Consider the following 21694-nt stretch of genomic DNA (forward strand, 5'->3'; position numbering starts at 1 on the left):
CACACACTGACGTGACGCGTTATACACACATACACACACACACACACACACACACACACACACAGTGGCTCTCTTTGTATGCTCTAACACACCATACACGTGTCGTCTCGTTACAGTGAACCCAACCCAAACTCACTTTTTGACCCACATTCACAGTTTAAACACACACACACACACACACACACACACACATATAGATGTGTAGATATATTATATATATATATATATATATATTATATATATATATATAATAATTAATATATATATATAATTTTATTTTCTTAATAGATGGTTACTGTTTACAGTATTGTTTTTGTTTTGTTGTAATGGAGTAGTTGTAACAATTAATAATTTCCCCTCTGGGATTATTAAAGTATTTCTGATTCTGATATATATGCATATATAGAATCATATATATATATATATAGCCATATATATATGGGACTTTTTAGGTTGCTTGCACGCCTAGTGTGAGTAAGCTATAATAAACTGCTTCTTATTGATTTTGAGCTTTGAGCATTATTGATTAGTTATTATTATTATTATTATTATTATTATTATTATTATTGTTATTATTATCATCATCATCATCATCATCATCATCATCATCATTATTATTATTATTATCATTATTATTATTATTAGTGACATGGTCTGAAATGACCTGATGTCAAAACTCTGACATTTAATTGCTATAATAGGGCAGTCTGTCCGCTTATTGACTTTACATATTACTTTCAAATGACGCATGACAGACTGCAATATTTAGGCTAGAAGTGAGAGCCATTAAAGGGACTATTGTTTAGCATTGCACTTTTGTTAAGCTGGGAGACAAAAGAGAAATATTGAAATATTCTGACTTTTAGTCTCCAAAAACAACAACAAATCTGTCTGGTTCACACCCAGGTCTTTCAAACTCCACCCACAAAGTCTTAAAGGACCATCATGTAGGATTTAGTGCTATCTCACGGTGTAGATTGCAACCAGTGACCGTATAAAGAAAAAAGTACTGCTTCTTCCTCCTATGTACATCATCGCCGGACTTGAGGCAGGTCGAATGATGCCTGGGTGCTCTAATAAGCCGTCTGTAACGGTACATACCTGTCAATTAAGCGTTGACACTGTTAATTATATGCAACTCTGGGCCTTAATATCATCTGAACAGGTGAGTTAAATACAAATTCACCCCCCTCACAGTTGTCATGAACGGGGAAATTAGCTATAAAGACCAAAACCAGGCTGTAAACGTGTTTATTTCTGCTGTAAAGCCATTTTTAATACGACCGCTTATGGAGATTGGCTCACCTGAGGTTGCCGCTTGATTGCAACCCCCTTGCTTCACCCCCTTCTTCCTAGCATGAAGCAGAAACTCGAGCGGCTAAAGGTAACAAAAACATAACAGTTCTTATTTTTAACACCAATAAATATGCACATTATATTCAATTTATGTCATATTATTCTGTAAATAGAGACCCATAAAACTAACACACTGCACCTTTAATACACATTCTGTTGAAAATTTGAAGTCTTACGAGTTGAGAGTTTCTTTTTAAGCTCCCTCCCTCATCATGTAGCTGTTTTCGCTCTACATTACAAGTAAAGTCCAACTTCTGTTGTAATACTTACACGTCTTTGGCCATTACATAAAAATGCACATCCTTAGACCAGGAAAGAAAAGTCTAAACGCTTGAGAGTGGGATGTCAAATTGAGTGAACATACCAGGAAAATTCAGGTTGAGTTTATCCAAACATAGCCTACTATAATTACTGATTTGGCGAGCACGAGGCTGAGCTGAGAAACTGTGCAACATGGCAATGAGGGGGGAAAAATTATTTCAGATATTTGCAAACGGAGAAAGGGAAGAGATTCAGATTTGAAACAGAAGATTCATGTTCTGCAGCCCTCACGTGTATTGATTGCATGACGGATGCAAGGACAAGCCATTTTTCCCATGAGACTCAATCTATCTCATTTGTGACTCATCCTTGTTACTCATGCTTCGAGTCCAAACTTTGCAGTTAGACCTTTTCACATGCAGCTCATTAAAATTCTGGTCTCATCAGCCGCTGCTAACAGATGTTCAGTTATAGCATTTGTCCATTAACAACTGCAACGCCATCACTCTATGGCCTAGAGTTTTGTGCCCTTTCACAGGGAGGGTTGGATCTAAATGTAGCCTGTGTGGCTTGGCCATCTTAGTATTCTGTGCCCTTCCCTGCAGTCCCTTATTGCAGGCAACTGCAGTTACAGTAGTCTCGTAGGAATAGAGGGAACAAGACCGAACACAGGAGAAAGAGGCCATGGCAAAATGGGGTGAATTAATGAAAGATTTCTAATCTTTTCATGCTGTAGACGTAAGAGCAGGTAGGATTGGGTTAGGGCTTGATTCCTTTTAGAAACACAGTTTAGCTTCAGCTGTATCGAAACTGACAGATGACTCGCTTTATTAGCAGAACACAGTTTACCACAAACCATTTAATCCAATATAGATCTTAACCTCCGGAATATTATTCCATCAAACAAATGATGAGAGAGGCTGTTTTCTTACAGCTTCATCACGAGTTTCTCAAGACCAAAAGATGCACATTACAACATGTGAAAATCACCACTGACTCCCACTTTCTTTGCTACGCTAGTATCTGTTGGTTTGCCATAGTCATTTCCCCTTTTCCCTCCTATGACTCAAACGCACACTACGAGAGCATTTCCCCTGAAAACTATTCAGTGAAATTACTTGCAGATAGTTGTCAATTTATCAAAAAGCACACACCATGATCATTAAATCATCATCAGCACATTAGGGCGTCATTAAATGCCCCTGCAGCGTCTTTGCATTACCACGATATGCTGACATGTGTTAAAACAGCTGGGGGACTACTTGAAAGAAAAACACTGGCTGGAAAATTTCTGCTTTATTTTGCAGTGCCACTCTCAGTATTGCATTACAAGGCTGGAAAGTCATCATCTCAGGGCTGACAATATGCCATCAACACAATATTTGTCTTAATTAGCAACGAAAACACAAGAAGCTGCAGCGAAAACTCCCTCAGCAGGAGGAAACGCTCCTGAGTTTACAGATTTTTTTATGATATTACAACTCGAAGACGGAGTTGCTCTTGTGTAAACAAAGCGCATAATGATTGAGAGGAACGTCCATGTATTTGAAAAACGGATGTTATGAGGCCATTCAGTGGTGATATTTTTATGCATGGCTGTAACTTTGATGCAACATCTGATCCATCACTCTGGCAGTTTTATAAATAGTCGCATACCTAACAGAAATGCAGCTTCAGTGAGTCAGACATGAAAGATGTGCTAGATTTAACCAAGGCCCTCTGGTTGTAGTAACAAATGATAACTTGGAGGATAAAAAAAGACACGGTCAAGACAAGGAATTTGATTATTAAAGTTCTCACTCTGTCATGCCAGCTACTGGCATTAACATCCCTAATCATTTTCTTCTCTAACAAATACAAACAAACATAAAGAGTTTAGCTGACTGTAAAAGAGGTGAACATTTATAGTTTTTGCACACATGAATCTTTTACAACGGCGTGACAGATGGAGGGAATGACAAAGAGCAGCAGATGAACGAGAATCCTTTTATGCACCAAGCCAGAACCACTCTACATAAATGCATCTCAAAGTGAAACACTGCAGGAGAGGTTGGGCCTCACAACACAAAGGCCAGTTAACCAAATGTCTATCAGAGAGGTTGTAACAAGTACCACGTGGAAGCTTCTGGATGATTATGTGTATGTGACTGTATCTATCTGACAAATTAAAATAGATTTTTCTATGATTAACTCCCAGAACAACCTCCTTCTTCTTCTTCCTCGCTAACTGCAACCAAACAACATTTTCCTGAGGCATCATCTGTTGTTCCCACTTGAGCGTCCCATATGGCTAGATATGTATAATTTAGGATCATAAATATACAATCCCTACCCTCCTCTCAACAGACAAGAGGATCCAACAACACTTAACACAGTCTGTTGGGCTCGGTAAATCCAGCAGGGCAGTGAGGTTTTTAGTGGAGCAGCGATTGCTGGTGTAATGCCTTTGACACCCAGCTGTTAATTCAGACTGACAACGGGCAGATATCTGGCAGACTGATGGCAGATGGGGCTTGAATCTCAGATTTACGGAGATAAACGGTGCACCCTCTGGGAGGGAGAGGGACAGAAGAGGAGAAGACAGAGGAGAAGGGTTGGGCAAATTTGGTGAAACAACATTTCAGAGTGTATCTGAAAGAATGCATTCTGGTTATTTCTGGACGTTTGTATCATTATCACAGCAGGGGGACGGTGTTTCCTATTAAGGAATAGCATGAATCAGTCTGCAGGGTCTCGTTTTACTGTATTTGTATAATTTAAAATGACTTCTCTGCCTCCCAAAACCTCACTCACTGAATCAAGAGAGAGGAGTCATTCATCTGGCCCAGTTTAAGCAGTAGCCTAAAGGAAAGGAAAAAGCCTGTCAATTCTATCTTTCATGTTGTTTTATTGTTTCCACTGTGAATCTTCTGCCTTATAAACAAGCTGTTTCGCATTAGATAAGGTTTTATGACTGCCATGGACGTGAGGGATGTTATTTTGTTGCACTCTTGTGAGGGAGTGTGTTTGCTTCTGTTCCCCTCCCTGGTTTCTTTCAGCCCATCCACAGGATCTCATCTGCCCTCTGATGGCTGCAACGGGCAACAACAACACACACACACATGATTATTTATGATAATGAGGATTAATTCAGAAGTGATTGAAAGGTCTAAAGATAAATATGGGTAGGATCCAAAGTTGGTTGCTAAATAAAGCCTGCAGCTGACTCTCTCTCGTCATCAAAATGTTTCAAAAAGTCTGAATGCTGATGAAAGGCTAGAAAATACAAAAATTAGTCATAGTATGAAATAGCCAATGAGAGCTGTCCTCTCCTCTGGCAATGACCCTGCTGTTTACATGAACACGTTACTCATGCCCTCTTGGCTGGGCTCATGTCCTGCTCGATAGAGGAGTGGGGGAGTCACATATCGCCAGAATCAGAGCAGGTAGACGCACAGGAAGAAGGGGAAACATGGTTTTTATGACTCTGCTGCTCAGTGTGCTGTTCCTGCGACCTGGCCTCGCCGCTCTAATGAGTTCTCCATTGGTAGAGGTAGGTGGAAAGCTGCGGGTGAACAAGGAGCACTGCGGTTAGTGATTCCTTCTGCAAAGTACATTGAACTCTTCAACTTTAAACTCTTTATCATCCTGTGAAAATCTGCACCAGAGTCAAGACTCTGTGTGTTTTTACTGGACTCACTCGACAGTCACTAAAAATAAAATAGAAAAACAACACAAGGCTTCAAAATAGTTTTGTAGTTTCATTCAGGGTTTGGGTCACAGATCTAAATTTAGTTGTGCAGGTTTAAAACGGCTGCTTCTACACTGTCTAAAAATGGTGTTATTGAATGTGTCCTCTTTAAGATTTTTCATCACTCCCTCCATCAGAAAGACACAGTTTCCTCTCCTGGTTCTTCCCCTGACGTCTCAGGTACGTCTCTGAAGTGTAAAAACAGTCTGAAGACTCATATATAATGCAACGATAACCTTTTTCTCTCTGTTGTAGAGTAATGATGTGTGATATGAAATCCTATGGTACTTTTTAACTACAAAAACAGTCTTGTGTCTCACAGCGAGCGGGCGGCTGCGTCGGGCGGCTGTGATGCCTGATATCACACATCTGGAACTGCTGGTGGTGGTAGGGCCTGATGTGCAGCAGGTCCACAAGCAGGATACAGAGCGATACATCCTCACCAACCTCAACATTGTAAATCTGAGCGCAAACAAGCACACAGTAAACAGCGATGGTTATCTGGACACTGATTGCCATTGGTGTACACTATTCCCAGCACTGTGAGGCTGCAATAAAGACTAGGGAATAAATCATGAAGTTGGGCGAACAATCTGATCTTTATATAACCAGATGTATAGACTGAGCTGCTGATCCTGCAACATATTAACCCGACTCATGTTCCAATTTCCACCCAGGCCTCAGAGCTGTTGAGAGACATGACCTTGGGCGCCAACATGCGGGTGCACCTGGTCCGCATGATCATCCTGTCAGAGCCAGAGGTGAGCCTGGTGTAGTATGTTAGACCGTCACAAAGTCTTTGTGCTTCATGACCAGTACCTTACTTTTTGTTACTGTGGTCACTCTTCTAGCCAGAGATCCAAATGTCCACCAACATTACCTCTTCTCTCAGAAGTGTGTGTGACTGGGGCAGAAGGATAAACCCCTCGAACGACACAGACCCGCTACACGCTGATCTCCTGTTGTACATTACAAGGTTTGCTATTGTAAGCAGATGTTTTCTTCACGTTTTAATGAATGAACAATAATTTAACTGCACGCTTTTGCATCACTAACAGGTACGACCTGGTGCTGCCTGATGGGAATAAGCAGGTGAGGGGTGTGACGCAGCTGGGTGGCGCTTGCTCTAATGAGTGGAGCTGTGTGATCGCAGAGGACACGGGTTTCGACCTGGGAATCACCATCACACATGAAATTGGCCACAGGTAAAGCAGATTCAGACATGTCATCAGTGAGTCTAATGTTTGCATCACGGCTTAGAAACCTTACAAGGTAACCCTGCGATTTACAGATCAGTCATTTGAGGATGTGTAGTCCTCATTTAGGAGGTTATAGTGTTCACTGAGAAGCCTCTAAAGGTTCTTTAGGTGCTTCTGGGTCTCATTAAAGGTCCAGTGTGTAGGATTTAGTGGCACCCAGTGGCGAAGTTACAGATTGCAACCAAATAAGTCCTCTCCCACGCCTCACCTCAAGAAAAACTCCAGATTCGAATTAAAAGCAAAGGGCCGTATCTATATCAGTGTTTGGTTTGTCTGTTCTAGGTTATTATATGGTGGATAATAGTTAAATATTCCTAAATCTTACATACTGGATCTTTAGGGAGTTTCCAGTGGTCAGTGGGAGAGTCCTAGAGTTGGTTCTAGGGGTTGTTTAGTAGGTTATTCATGAGGTTTTGATTGCGATTCTCGAGGTTCAAGATTTTAGTAGCGTTGATAATGTTATAGTGGTCCTTTAAGGGAGTCCCAATAGTCATTTAGGAGGTTCTAGTGGTTCTTTATGATGTTCTATCGGTCCAGTAGGAGGTTTTCATCGCTATCTATAATGTTCTAGAGGTTTTTTAGGAGGTATTACAGGTCTAACGGTCTTTATAAGGTCTTAGTGGTTCTTTAAGATGTTCCAGTGGTTGATCTTAGCTTTTCCTTCCTTTAAACGTTCTCTATAATTAGCACAAGATATTCCAAGGGAAGTTCTTATAAATGACAGAGCAGAAAGGTTTCGTTACGTTCTGTAATTGAATGGAAAAATCCTTAGAGTTGGAGATTCTTAAGTGTATGTGTCGCAAGACTGCCACATACGATGAAAAGTTTAAATATCATGATTTAAGCGTCTGAGTGGAGAAATCTCATCTCAACTTATTTTATATTTAATTCACTTTCACCCAGTTTTGGAATCAACCATGATGGAGTAGGAAACACCTGCAGCATGAGCGGGTTCATGATGGCCTCTGATGGAGGCTACAACAGTGTGGATCTGACCTGGTCCCCGTGCAGCAGACAGCAGCTGCTCTCATTCTTCAGGTGGGCCAACCTGCTCCGAGCAGCTGTGCACGACAATGCCTCTCATTCATCATGCACACCTGGCTCTGTTGAAAAGGGCGTTTCGTCTATAAGTCATATCTTTATTGTTTCACCTCGGCTTGTTTTAACTGACTGAGAAAAAAGTAGATGTAATATTTAAGTCTAATTAAGTCTTTATAGCATCCAGACACAAACGTGTTTTTTTTCCAGTACTGATAGAATTTTAAGGATTTTAGGATATTTTGTTTAAATTTTTTAAATAATAAAAAAATAAAGAAATATCAATAAATAATAAATAAAGTTTAAGTAGAGTTAAATAGTAAGAGTAAAAAAATAATAAAATTAAATTAAATATAATAAAAGGATCCTATAATAAATAAACCAAGGTCGCCTACCTGCAATATAATAATCCAGTCCACGCAATAGTACACTTCCTCGTCCATCCAACTCAACAATTCATCCCAAACTAAAAATAAATAAAGTATGAGTTACATACCAAAAGTAAAAAAATAGATAAAATAAATAAATAAATAAATAAATAAATAAATAAATAATTATGAAGCAAAATTTAAAAAAGTAAAATTAAGATAAATAAAGAAACAAAATAATACAAATATTAATAATAATAACAACAACAACAGGGCTTTTTTGCTTTTCATTTTTCAAAAACCCAAAATACACATGTACTACTATTAGTCTTTCTTCCTTCTTCTTCACCTGTAGTGTCTCTCATTTACACCTGTGCTCTAATCTGGACTTGATAGTGAGATGTCATGTCACATGTTTCAATGTTCCCAGTGAAGGTGAAGCTGAATGTGTAAAAGACCTCCCCGCTCTCGGAGGCTCCCTACAAGACTGGAAGCCTGGTCTGTATTATGGCGTTGATGACCAGTGCCGTATAGCTTTCGGCCGCTCTGCAAGAGCGTGCACGTTCACCAGCCCTGACCTGGTGAGTCACCTGTAACAGCAGCTTTAGACCACCAGGCGGCACATCAAAAACATACAGTATTACCTCATCTCTAGTCCTGTTTACAAGACTGATGATACTCATTTCCCATCAGCCAGCTTGTCGTGTTCTGTCCTGTCACATTAACCCCGATGATGACAGTTCCTGCAAACGTCTCCTTGTTCCACTGCTGGATGGGACAGAGTGTGCACCTAATCAGGTACTTCTTTGAGATCACTGAGTCATTTTGGTTGCAATCATTTCCCCCAGACTGTTATTGGTTACTGAAATAAGGCCTGAGCTTTTCATGAGGTGCAATCCTTTATTCCAGTGGTGCTTAAAGGGGCATTGTGTGTCCCCGAATGAGCTCAGCTCCCCTGTGGTGGTGAACGGCTCCTGGTCTGGCTGGTCAGAGTTTACCCCCTGCTCACGGTCGTGTGGTGGGGGAGTCACTCATCGTACACGTAAATGCAACAACCCAAGGTAAGACATGTCACGCAAGCAAAGCCACTGCAGAAGATCCTGAGCTGTGTGATAAAGCTTGTCTCATTTTTCAGACCTGCTTTTGGAGGGAATGATTGTGAGGGGCCGGATATTGAGGCTGAACTTTGTCACCAGCAGGTAAGTTCTTGTGGGTTATGTTTACAGTGGGACTCCATACAGTCTGTCAGTACTATTTACTCAATCAATCATTGTACCCAGTATCGTCCCACGTTTTCTTTTTAGCCTGCTCTCCCAAAACAAACCTCCAAAAACAGAAGCAGCGCTGGGATGACTCAGAGAACTCGAAGGCGAAGAAGTTGCAGAGCTATTCTTGAAATCAGTTTTAGACAAAGAAAAATGTTTTGCCCTCAGCATATCAATGTTGGTTTGGGGCTGAAGGTGTAAAACTCTGAGTGGTGGTGGAGCCAGACAAGTAAGAAAAGTTGTTGTTGCAGCCATGTGAGCGCACCCAGCTGGATTTCATGGCAGAGCAGTGCTCCCAAACTGACCTCCACCCCCTCTACCTGCTACCAAACACCGCCTCCTTCTACACCTGGATCCCTGCTGTAGGTTTTGCAAAAGGTGGGCTTAGGGAAAACCTTTTGATTTTTCATACGTGAAGTGAAAAAAACTCTTTATCTCTAATATTTTTTTTCTCATTGTAACCAGGTGATGAGCAGTGCCGGTATATGTGCCAGTCAGATGGAGAAAACTTCATAGTGAGCCGTGGCTCTCAGTTTGTGGACGGGACTCGCTGTGAGTCAGACAGCCCTCCTCCCTTTGGCTCCACAGCTGCTTGCCTAAGAGGGAGATGTCAGGTAGAGATGACTAAGTGAGACTCAGATGCAGTCTTAGTCTTACACTACAGACTTACACCTTCTTTAAAATTCCACTCTTTGTCTCCCGCTGTCACAGCTGTTTGGCTGTGATGGTGCGCTGCACTCTGGGAAAGTGAAGGATGTGTGCGGGGTGTGTGGTGGAGATGGATCATCCTGCAGTTTGACGTCTGACTCCTACACCGGTGGTCAGGCCAAAGGTGGTAAACAACCAATTATTGAACAGAAAATGATAGATGATGACTCTAAACTATCAAACACTGTCTGGTTCCTGCTTCTTAAACATGATTATTTTCAGATTTTCTCAGTTTTGTATGACTGTAAACTGGATTTTAAGATTTCTTCTTTGGATCTTGGATCACTTTTCACTTTTTTCTGACCTTTTATAGACAAAATCTTTTTCTGATTAACAGCAGAAATAATCAATAGATTAAAGCTCCCACATGTTACATTTTTCTGGTGTTTAACTTCTAAGTTTGATGTCCATAAAAGTACTAAAAATAGTGATACATGAGGCTCTCTTCTGTGAGTGCCTTGCGGCCAGGCATAAGTAAAAGATTTTAAAGGATGGGCTTTGCTGGGGTCGTGACTAAGAGGAATGACTGTATAGCTGTGACATCACAACCTTATGGAAGTCCTGGTGACTCATTTAAAGTCATAGTTTTGATTTGTTTGGTTTGTTTCAGAGTACACCACCTTCCTCTCTCTGCCGGTGAATGCCACACAGGTTCATATCACCAACAGGGCGCCTCTCTTCACTCACATGGGTGAGCGTCATCCCTTTACAACAGATCCACGTTCCTACAACAACTCGATTAAAATGTGAATTTCTGTCTGCAGCTGTAACGGTTGGAGACCGGTACATCGTGTCTGGGAGCGGCAGCATTGCACTGAATGTGACCCACCCCTCCCTGCTGGATGATGACCGCCTGGAGTATCGCCTCCACCTGACCCTTGACCTTTTGCCTGAGATGGAGGAGCTGCTGCTGCCCGGACCGCTGCAGGAGGAGATAAACGTGCAGGTCAGGGGAGTAAACTATCTTCTTAACATCTGAAAACTGAAAGATGTGTATTTTACATCTGTCAGTTATACATTTTTGTCTCTTTGCAGGTCTACCGCAAATATGGAAAAGAATACGGAGAGAGGACGAATCCAAACATTAGCTATCACTTCTACGTACCCACCAGAAAGAGCAACTTGACAGACATCACACCTAAACGCAAATGGGTCGTCTTCACGACACCCTGCTCTGTCTCCTGTGGATCAGGTCGGTAACCGTTCAGTCACATTGAAAAGCACAAAAAGAAAAATGTGTTTGATCATTATAAATCCACCGACTGCACATTATAGTCTCAGCTTTCTTGTTTTACAAATGAGATAAAAAAGAGGAGGCGTTTGTGTAACTGGAGCCGCAATATTGACCTTTTTAATCTCGTATTTACAGCATCTGTCTGTGATAATAACACTGCAGTGCTAAATATGCCAAATTCAGATGTTTTCATCGGGAAATACCACCAAATGTCCACTGAACTCATTTTGTTGTTTACAGGTGTACAGCAGCACATATACGTTTGTGTAGATGAAGCTACCAACAACCACTTGGAGGAACGCAACTGTGAAACACCTCCTCCAACCATTCCGCTCCACACAACCTGTCAGCTCTCTCCGTGCCCTCCCAGGTTCGGTTCATACTCATGTTCTTTCCCTGTGGACTGAGCTCAGCACAGACGGGTATACATGAACGCTTTTCTGTTTTACAGGTGGGAGACGGGGACGTTTGGGCCTTGTAGCGCCTTGTGCGGTGGAGGAGAGAGAGTGCGTCCTGTGAGATGTGTTCAGAAACACGGAGCAGACGTGGTGAAGGTTCCAGATTCTGAATGCTCACCTGACACAGCTCCGAATACGGTTGAAAAATGTAACCTGCAGCACTGTCCTGCCAGGTATGAAGTCATTGTACTGTTAAGCATGAGTGCTTGGGTCAAATAACACGCTCTAAACCACGATATGGAGAATTCCAAGTGTTTGAAGTTCAAGTTTTATGTGGAAACTCGTTCATATGTGTTTACAGGTGGCGCGTGTCAGAGCCAGGGGAGTGTTCAGCAGTGTGCGGGCCAGGAGAAGCCAAACGCAACGTGTCATGTGTGCGGTCAGAGGGCGGTCAAGACGTCAAAGTGGATCAGAACTTATGTTCAGAGGAGATCAAACCGGCTGATTCTGTGCCCTGTGTGGTCGATGTTTGCCCCATTGGGTGGGAATCTAAGGGAGAGGTAAAGCAGAAACTGAAATCTTATTTCTTAATGTGAAGTGAGTCTAAACATCGTCTCTCTCGAGCAGGAACAGCCTGTGCTGAAGTCTGGTTTGTTGCCACGATCCAGACAGGCTCCGGTGTACGTCTGGAGTCCTGTTATCAGTCACTGCTCAAAGACCTGCGGCAACGGTATGTGAAACGACGCACTCACCCTCACTCTGATACAGCGTTTCCTCATCAGATAAGGTCAACCAAAGCCTGATGCTTATGTAGGAACCCTGCAGGTGTGGTTTTCCTGCGTGGACCACCAGACCAGACTCGGGGTGCCTGACTTCCACTGCGACGCTTCTACCAAACCTCCTCCTCACTCTGAGGCCTGCAACACGTCGCCCTGCCCTCCTGTGTGAGACACGTAACATGCATTCAACATACAGTTAACACAACAGTATTTGTGTGTAGCACAATGCAGTACATCTCACATTTGTCTGCTAAGGGTTTTGAAAATGACATGCATGCAAAATCTTGTTACGACAACCAGGTGGCACTCTAAGCAAGGAGTCTGCAGTGTAAGGTGTGGAGGAGGGGTGGCCATCAGGGTGATGTACTGTGCTCGAGAAGCGGGAGAAGAGTGGTGGGAGGTGCTGGAGGATTCAGAGTGCAGAGACGTTCCCAAACCCACAGCAGTGGTTTCATGTAACACTCACAGCTGCCCGGCAAGGTAGAGTTCTTCTGTTTGTGTCTGTAGATTTCAACAAAGGTTAGCAAACGTTTACATATTTAAACCATGACATTTCAGACAACTGGTAATACAAGAACATTTGATTCATAAATACAGGACGAACATGGATTTGGTTATTTTCTGATTTATGAAGTGATTAAAAAGAAATATCTGTAAAAAAAAACAAAACAAGAGTTTTAAAGCTGGCTCACATTTCTGCTCTGACTTTCTTGGTGATCTCTATTAACGTCTATTCACCTGTACCGTCTCTGTCCTCCAGGTGGAAAGTATTCAGAACATCTCCCTGTTCGGCGTCCTGTGATCTGGGTATCGCTCAGCGGGCTGTGTCTTGCGTCCAGTCCGTTCACGGCAAAGAGACTGTGGTGCCGGAGGAGAACTGCCACGCAGCTGTGAAACCAGCCACCGCAGTGCCCTGCCTGGTGCAGGTCTGCACCGTCAGATGGGAGCTGAAACCATGGAGCCAGGTATGTTCCCACGGGAGACTAATGGACTGATACATAAAGATTAGATTATATTCATGAAACCTTTAGTTGGCTAATGATTTCAATTAAAATGATTATCTCTTTGCATAGACCATTTACTTAAAATAACATCTACAGATTCTTTTTCCACCATTCCAGGTGTCAAGTGGAGAGTGTTGAAACTTGCTTGAGGTGTGTAATCCATCACAGTCTGCACTTTAACTGCATTACAATGATAATGTGCAATGACAAAGAGTAATGCAGACTTGTTCCGTGTGATGGATCACGCAACTCGAGCAAGTCTCAAGAGTTTGTCAGATGATATTTTTACGGAAAAAACAAAATAATACATCCAGAAATTGTAGATATAAATTCAAAAATCGTCAGCAAAATAATAATTTCTATGACAAGAGCTTAAAGGAATATTTCAGGTTATTTGAAGTGGAGTTGTATGAAGTATTCAGTGTGTTACCTACAGTAGACGGTGGTCAGTATACCAACCAGTTTTGAGAAGCACTGGAGCAGCAAGGAACCTAAACAACGCCCTGCTCTGGACCAGAGGCAGCAAAAAACATTTTACTTTGCAGAACACGGGGTTGCTGGTCCACCACTGCCTCGATTGGTTAGTTTGTTTGTGGGCTGATTAATACACTGACAACCTCACACTATCTCACTTTAAATAACCAGTTTTATTTGCAAGCAAAGTGGTACAGGACGGTTTCTTTCCAAGGATTCCTCTCCTTATCCCGAGACATGCCGCCCTATAATTATGCACTTCTGTTTACTGTGTGATCTTATACTGGTGTGTATTTATAAATGATGTTCCTAACACTGCGAGCAGAGCACCGTGCTACACTGAGACAAATTCCACCAACCCTGGCCACAATATGAAGGTAATAACTGCAGGAAACTGCTGCTATGTTGTCTTGCTCTCAGTGTTCAGTACCCTGTGGATACGGGATCCAGTCCAGAGCCGTGTCCTGCATGGGCCCCTCTAAGACGGAGCCCCTCAGCCCTGTGCTTTGCATGCACATGCCCAAGCCCATCACAATCCAGGGCTGCAAGATGGGCAGCTGCAGAGAGGAGGGATCTCTGTTGTCTGTCACTGTGGGCCGCACAGATACACCACCACCCGATACACCTCCTCCAACAGAGGCCGTCACCATCCCACAGACCACCACAACAGCCATTCCCACGCCTAAACCCAGTTTGTACACATGCACTCCAACTACTTACCCATCCTCAGTACGAGCTGAAGGCAGATACAGGATTTGTCATTCCAGTTTCTGCTTTTAACCAGGTGTATGTGGACAGCTACTTCTGGAAGAATCAGGCACGGTGGACCTGAAAGATGCAGCCGGCCGCTGCACAGTGTCCATAGGTCGCCCCCTGGATGAAGTCATTTCTGTTAAAGTGGAATCTGGCTCCTTGAGCTGCAGCAAAAGTGAGTTACATCAGACATAAAGGTTGATACGTTTGCTACTGAAGTCAACTAAACGTCTGCCACTCTGCTTCCACAGAGGAGTTTGTTGCATTTTTCGACCGGCTGGCATTCATAAAGAAGTGCCGGCTGGTAGAAGGTAGCGAACTGACCACCAGGACCAACGTCCTGCTGGTGCGTCAACATCTGCGCACCCCTGGAAACGGGATTGTGTTCACCTACAGCTCGCAGAAGAACACGAAGAAGAGCCACCATCAGAGTAAGACTTGGTGAAAGGCTTCACTTTGCTTTTTGGAACTAGAAGTGAGGCCGATGATTTGAGCCTATTGCAACATGAAGGTTAAAACCTGAAGGTAGAGAGACGTATGCAAAAGTCCTGCAGGAGTGAGGGTGAAACCTAAAATGTGGTCTTGATTTAACAACAGTAGTTCATGTTGTGCTTTTGCATTGGATTTGTTCATGATTGTCTTTACCTGTTTACCAAATATTAAGCGTGGCACGTCTCTTGCACACAGACTGTGACATTCAAATGTTTTCCCCGAGTGGACTCTTTGAAAATCCAACCACGTCCAGCACTAACCACACCTGTCGAGTCCTCATCAACGCCCCTCCCTCAGTGAAGATCAGAATCCAAGCGCTGCACATAGGATTAACATTCAACTCCACCAACTCCCAGTCTACGTACATCATGGTGCGGACAAACTGTTTCTGTTTCGATATGCTGCACGCTTATTTACTCACATGGAGGGGGGAAAAAAAGTGTGATAACTGCTGCATAACTGTGCTTCTTGTTCAGATCCGGGACATGGACGTCCTAAAGACCAACGTGTTTAAAGGCCAGCAGCTGTTTCTGTGGCACTCCTCTGGAAATATGGCCGAGATTGAATTTCACGGAGACTACCTGCATTCCAAGGGGAGCTTCAGAGCCGAATATTCATTTATGCAGCGCTGACATTTCTTTAGTTACAGGTATTAACTTCTATTCTGTTGATTAGAAAGAATTCTTTTTGTCTGTTTGTCTCCATGGCTAATTGTGCTGAAATAAAAGAATAAACGAGCCAAAGCATTTAAGATCTTTAAGTTCAGGGATGACAGCATCATTGTGAAGGCCGCACCAGGAACTATGGAGTATAAACAAGGAACAAAAATTCATACTATAACAATCAGTAAATTCTGTTTATATATTAAACACATTGATATATTAAAATATAGAATTTCCATCTCCGAATATCTCCTCATCACAAAGGCAATAAAACATATTCTACATCCCACAACCCTCTGATAACCGGTTCCAGCACACTCAGTACATTGTGCGTCTATGCCGGCGTGGCGTTCTGCCAGCCGGACTCCGGCACCGGTTCAGCTCCAGCTTCCCGTCCAGCCCGTCGGGACACCCGACACCGTGCCAGGCTCCGGCGTGGGATCACTGCTCGGCTGTTGCTGTGTCTTCCAGGAGAGCTCTCATGTCCAACAGAGCATCCTCTACAGCCTGGGAAAACTTGGCAGCGTGCGTCTCCTCGCAGCTGTTGAACGCTGTGATGGCAATGTTGATGTGCTCATCCATGGGATTGTAACACACTCCATAGCCATCTGGCACCATCGGACCAAAGCACATTGCGCAGTCTGTTTTGGAGCCAACCTGCACGCGGAGATGCAAACAAACAAACAAACATGACGACAGATAATCACTCGGTGATCATAGACTTTTTATTCTTGGATACAAACATACCTGGCTGGTGGAGAGATTATAATGATGAGCCACAGCGAAAGATGTATCCATGAATATCTCAGGCATGGAGGTCAGGTCTTCAATGCTCAGCATCCTCAGCGCGAGGAGGTGTCTGTCTATGGCTTGTCCGTGGATCGCCTAACAAAGAAAAGTTGCATGTGTAGAACTGATTTAACAGAAAAGAGTCCAAGCCTTTGACTCTGAATAAACACGAGTCCTCACGTTGTACGTGTTCTCCTTATGCGTCTGCACGGCGTTCTGCAGCAGCACGAGCCTCTCTGCGTTCTGTTGGGAACATTTACGCCTCAGTCAGATATCTTTAAAGCCTTAAACTGCACATTTACAGTGAAATTCTGGTGATCTAACAGTACCTGTTTCGCTGGGTCCTGCATCGCCTGCACGAATTTGAAAGAGTCTACAGTAGTTGCACGGATCGCATCCGTCCGGCCGTATTTGAACATGCGTAAGGACGCGCTCTCATACGTGGAGCAGCAAAGATTATACATCCTGAAATACAAGAACAGCACACATGATATATGATCTGATGACATCCAGCACAATGTTCTGACTATAAAAAGGCGTCTCTTACCTGAAGTAGGCGAGTTGAAGAGCTATTTGCACAAAGGCATCCGGACTCAGCTTATGTTGCTTTGGGACATTTTTCCCAAAATGAGAAAACATGAGAACTTTCACGTCTAAGTCATGCACCATCCTAAAGAAAGCCAGAAAAACAGGAGTTAAACAACACGTCTGACATCAGAGCTGACAGTAACAATGAGAATTTCTGCATGTGACATACATGTTCATATTTTGTTTGGCTTTCTCAATGTCTCTCTTGACCTCGGGGGTAATGTTGAACCGCAGTTTCAGAGGCATGGTCAGTGGAACCATGGGAGAGCGAACCATTTCAGTTCTCCGTCTGTGTGGAGAAAATATCAAACAGTCACGCTCGGTTCATTTGAAAGCAGGGAAAACCCTCACGTATGAATGAAGAGAGACGTACATGTATTTAACGACGTAATCGATGAGGAACACGATGGGTGGCCCCTCTGCGGGCGCATGTTCGTACACCAGTCCACATGTACCGTCTTCACCAACAATGAACTGAGGACGGTTTACAAGAACATTCAGATTCTCAACCATCACCACAGCACTGATTCTTATTTTAAAGGTCCCATATTGTAGTGAGAGACAAAACATCCTGTTTCTTGCTAGAGCTGCAGAAAGAAGCATGAGACAGGAGCTGAACTATATAACAAAAACTAAATTGTGATGGTTTTGGGTACTTTAAAACCACAAAATATTCATTGACACTGAAACACAAAATATGGGACCTTTAAAAGTAAAAGTAATCTGTCTCAAACCGACCTGTAACGTCTTGTCAAACCAGCGGTTGCCGCTGTTCCAGCGAGCTCCTCCTCCGTGCAGCATCTGGGCAGCTGCACGGCTCTGGTACAGCTCATCGGACACCCTCGGCATCGGAGCATCCAAACACACCGTGAAGATACTTTTCTGGATGGCACGGACCGACTCCTTGTTTGTCTTGTCTGAGGAGGAAAGAAACCGATGAAATCGAAATTATACTGAGCATTTCTGCACAGGCTCTTCAAGTCTTTAGTCCACTCACCCTTAATGAGGTTGTTATAGGCTTTCCCCCAGGTGTTGCGGTGCTGTGACGTAAGGATGCCAACAGGCTCTTTGTTAGTCTGCAATGAAGAGTTCCAGATCTTCTCCAGCTGCATGTACAGCTGGTCAACTGTGAGCGGGGTGCCATCGCTGTTGTACACGTCCAAGACAAAGAACTGAGGGGAGACAGAGGAAGCCAGGTCAGGCTGATTTCTTGAGCCACTGCACCAATGATGATGAGCACAAGATAGAGAAGAACAGCAGCGCCATCTAGAGTACCTGGAAATTGTGGACCACTGTGATATGAGTGGGAGGTGTTTTCCCGATGGTGTGATTCACAACAGTGTCTCTCTTTGGGCCCGGGATGCGACAGGAGGACAGGATCTGGTAATACTGGTCCATACAAAGCGGCTTCTTGCTCAGGTACTCAACAGGCAGGGTGTCACTACGACACACAGCACACACTCACATGAACCATTTATAAACTGCAAGTCATGATGATGATCTGTCACGGTATGTGCATGAAAACTCACGTGTCAATCATTTTTTTAAAGTCCAGGACTCCTGCGATCAGTTTGGCAGCAAACCTGCACAGAAGACGTGTTACTAACAGGCAGACGATGACTCTGGGGTTTGTTCTGTGTTACACAGGCACTGATTCCCAATCTGAAGCTTCATGAGGCCTTCTGGATTTTAAGGGGTGTGAGAAAACTTTAAAAATATACATACATCAGGCCTATAGCTCGGCATTTCATTCATTTCTGTGACGAAAACTGAATTAAACCTGACAAAAATAGAACAATGACCAAGCGTCGGGGAGAATGAAACACTGGATTTGTCAAAGCAGAAGCATATGAAACATAATACGGACAAAAGTTCCTAAAAATATCAGAAAAGCTCAACTCTGATGCGATATTTAAATGTAATAATCATCGTGCAGTTATTGCATTCACTGTTTGAGCTAATTGTATAGTGTTTCAGTTGTTCTGCTCTGTTACTGTTCTGCAATTAGATATAATATCCAGTATCCATAAAATGTCACTTAGACGAGGGTCCCTGAAGGACACTGTGCATATGAGGGGGTGCACAGACAACGCAAACACCATATCATATTATCTAATGGAGCCACTGGCTGTCAGGCTGTGAGCTTACTGTACCCCTGCTCACCTAAATCTCCAGCACTGGCTTCATCGGAGTATTCGTCTATGGGGCCGCTGTGTTCACTGCATATCCCATGGGTCACCGTGGCCAAAAACAGCTGAGCCATGCTAAGAGTGGCCAAAGGGCTTTAAATAAACAGGCAGCATGCAGAGGGAAGCCTGTGCAAAGGTCGCCTCGTACGAGCTTGTTTATACTGCGCTTCAGCGCGATGTAGATCACTTTTGGAGACAACTTTATGAGCTTATAGTCAGATGATTATGATTTATAACTGATATTATATGAACTCGAGAAATTTACAGCACACTTTGGAAGTGCTGGATCTGTTTTTTTTGTGTGATTGTGCACTTTGTTGAGTGAGACAAACATCTTAGATAGCGTGGCGGGGTTTCACGGTGGATGCAGGTTCCTCACCTCATCTGTCCTTGTCGATCGTGGAAGTTCATACGAGGCAGGACAACCCCAGGACTGGTGTAGACCGCCACCGGCATACGGCAGTCTAGATAGGCTGACTGCATCCACCATTCTGACAGCTACATAAATGAAGGAGCAGTCATAGAGCAGGATTCCAAATATATACGGACGTCTAATACACAAAATATGAGCAGATATCTACCCAGTTCTCTGTCTTGCGTGCCCGTCGCTCCAGGCCTTTCTGCAGCCTTTCCCCAACACCACCCTTGAGGAACTCCTCCACCAGTTGCCGGGTGTGATCCAGCTCCTCCTCGCTCACGATGGGCTCCAGAGCAGCCAGGTATCGCTCGAATGTCTGCTTCAGAGGCGGCACAGGCAGCTTCGGTAAACCCTCCTGGTGCACCAGGGACCTCTCTGGGATCTGTGTCACCGGTCTGACCAGGCGACACGGCTTCACCACGCCAGACCGCAGCTGGAAGAGACGGTCACAATAATGCTGACATTAGAGGTTACACGTGGCATGCAAACAACCTCTCAAATATTCATAATAATATTATAATAAAGTGAATATATTTGGATTTTGGGCGGAGACAAAACACCTGAAGACAACACCATGGATTAATGAAATAAGATGGATGTTTATCACGATTATCTGACATTTTATAGACCAAATAATTAACAACGCAATCTAAAAAATAATTGATTATTATGTTATTTGCAGCTCTAAACTAAGAAAGCATCACAGCTGCTCTTTTGGTCAAATATTTTCACTGACTACGTGGCAAAAACATTTAATTTCCCCGATAATCTAATCAGTGGATTAATTGCTGACAGATGCCGCCTCACAAAGGTGTCAACATCTCAATAAAGATCAAATGTATGCAGTCGAAGCCTCCACCTGTGAATGACTGAGCTCCATCTCTAACGATTTACAAAGTCATATACTTTACAGTAAGGTGACTGTGAAAAGTGACACCAAAACAACCGAGCGAGGGGGGCCAGGGGCCAGGGGCCAGTCGCACTATGTGTTTGGACCCGGCGGTGAAGAGATCTGCCAGCTTATAAATAGAAGGTTGACACAGGTTGAAATGGGAGCTTAAACAAACACACATGAAAGCAAGAAATATGTGTGTGTGTGTGTGTGCCCTCCTGCTATCAGTCAAATAAAGTCATTATCTGATAAAATAATGATAAGATTTTAAAAATATGGTCTTATGTAGGTGTTAGTTCATTTAAAATCCTAGGGGAATATTGATTAATTAAGGACTGGTGTTAGAAATTAAATCAGAGGATAAATACTTTATTTTGTGTCAATACAACACATACTTCCGGCTGGATTTTCAAAATAAAATGTTGTTGACGCCTTCTTTAGTGACACATACCATAACAAATACTGTAAATATAAATATAGCTATAATATAAGCTCTGTTGTGATCAAAAACTATGAATATAGAGCTTTAATCCAACGGTGTCCTTTTAATTTGAAGCATGCGCAGTAAGCTTGTGCTACGTGCTAGGCTAATGTCACAGTGAAACGAGCCTGGATTAACACCATGCATGTGCAGGCAGCACACGACACATGTTGACACCTTGCAGTCTTTATATCTGAGCTGTAATCAAACATAATTTGATGACATTGTTGCCGTCCTGTGCTGTCCTGTGCCGTGCCGTGCCGTGCCGCGCTCCACCCCCTCCAGCTGCTCCGCAGCCAAACGCAGCGTTAAGTGCGTTTTTGTTATTACGCACTTGGAAATAACATGCAAATAATGAAATATACACATAAATAAAATGAAAGGCCGTTAGACTCACCGCGGATCTGACAAACACGCCCAACATGTTCGTCCGACAGACGCGTAAAAGTGTTTGACTGTCCCGGGTATATAGATGGGAAAGCCTCGGGCAGTCATGTCTCAAGGACAGAGTGCTCTGTCTATTCTCAGCCTGTCTGTTCTGTCCGCCCCCATCGGA

At 43.3% G+C, this 21694-nt stretch overlaps 2 protein-coding genes across 3 annotated transcripts; one reads left to right on the forward strand and one right to left on the reverse strand.

Moving 5' to 3' along the window:
* The first annotated feature begins 4959 nt into the window (after window positions 1-4959).
* Window positions 4960-15851, forward strand: adamts13 (ADAM metallopeptidase with thrombospondin type 1 motif, 13). Of its 2 annotated transcripts, none has more exons than XM_019274638.2 (29): window positions 4960-5149; window positions 5485-5527; window positions 5670-5803; window positions 6025-6108; window positions 6199-6323; window positions 6406-6552; window positions 7510-7644; window positions 8443-8593; window positions 8706-8810; window positions 8922-9073; window positions 9148-9211; window positions 9529-9655; window positions 9743-9891; window positions 9989-10109; window positions 10596-10676; window positions 10750-10931; window positions 11021-11177; window positions 11460-11589; window positions 11671-11850; window positions 11979-12177; window positions 12245-12347; window positions 12432-12561; window positions 12697-12876; window positions 13157-13361; window positions 14295-14565; window positions 14659-14802; window positions 14879-15058; window positions 15315-15490; window positions 15596-15851. In XM_019274638.2, the coding sequence occupies exons 1-29, from the start codon at window positions 5069-5071 to the stop codon at window positions 15749-15751; spliced, it is 4092 nt and encodes a 1363-aa protein (XP_019130183.2). In that variant the 5' UTR covers window positions 4960-5068; the 3' UTR covers window positions 15752-15851. The 2 variants fall into 2 exon arrangements, with proteins under 2 accessions (XP_019130183.2, XP_019130182.2); XM_019274637.2 differs by having other exon boundaries at window positions 4961-5149; window positions 5461-5527.
* A 10-nt stretch (window positions 15852-15861) lies between these two features.
* zgc:154046 (Carnitine O-acetyltransferase-like) lies at window positions 15862-21691 on the reverse strand. The gene is made up of 14 exons (XM_010736068.3): window positions 21536-21691; window positions 19929-20198; window positions 19727-19845; window positions 18688-18741; window positions 18434-18599; window positions 18156-18330; window positions 17897-18075; window positions 17532-17632; window positions 17328-17447; window positions 17118-17240; window positions 16900-17035; window positions 16751-16813; window positions 16529-16666; window positions 15862-16438 (listed from the first exon to the last, which is right to left on the reverse strand). The coding sequence occupies exons 1-14, from the start codon at window positions 21560-21562 to the stop codon at window positions 16223-16225; spliced, it is 1887 nt and encodes a 628-aa protein (XP_010734370.3). The 5' UTR covers window positions 21563-21691; the 3' UTR covers window positions 15862-16222.
* Window positions 21692-21694: the final 3 nt, after the last annotated feature.

Source organism: Larimichthys crocea, chromosome III (genome assembly GCF_000972845.2).
Source record: "Larimichthys crocea isolate SSNF chromosome III, L_crocea_2.0, whole genome shotgun sequence".
Lineage (NCBI taxonomy): Eukaryota > Metazoa > Chordata > Actinopteri > Sciaenidae > Larimichthys > Larimichthys crocea.

Excerpts from the sequence above, each read along its gene's own strand:
- adamts13 (XM_019274637.2), top strand. The coding sequence starts at position 5,069 with ATGGTTTTTATGACTCTGCTGCTCAGTGTGCTGTTCCTGCGACCTGGC. Across the intron at positions 8,594-8,705 it reads CGTTCACCAGCCCTGACCTG|CCAGCTTGTCGTGTTCTGTC; the intron begins GTGAGTCACCTG and ends ATTTCCCATCAG. Across the intron at positions 9,656-9,742 it reads TGCTGTAGGTTTTGCAAAAG|GTGATGAGCAGTGCCGGTAT; the intron begins GTGGGCTTAGGG and ends CATTGTAACCAG.
- zgc:154046 (XM_010736068.3), bottom strand. The coding sequence starts at position 21,562 with ATGTTGGGCGTGTTTGTCAGATCCGCG. Across the intron at positions 20,199-21,535 it reads GCGTGTTTGTCAGATCCGCG|CTGCGGTCTGGCGTGGTGAA; the intron begins GTGAGTCTAACG and ends CGTCTCTTCCAG. Across the intron at positions 17,036-17,117 it reads CTTCAACTCGCCTACTTCAG|GATGTATAATCTTTGCTGCT; the intron begins GTAAGAGACGCC and ends CTTGTATTTCAG.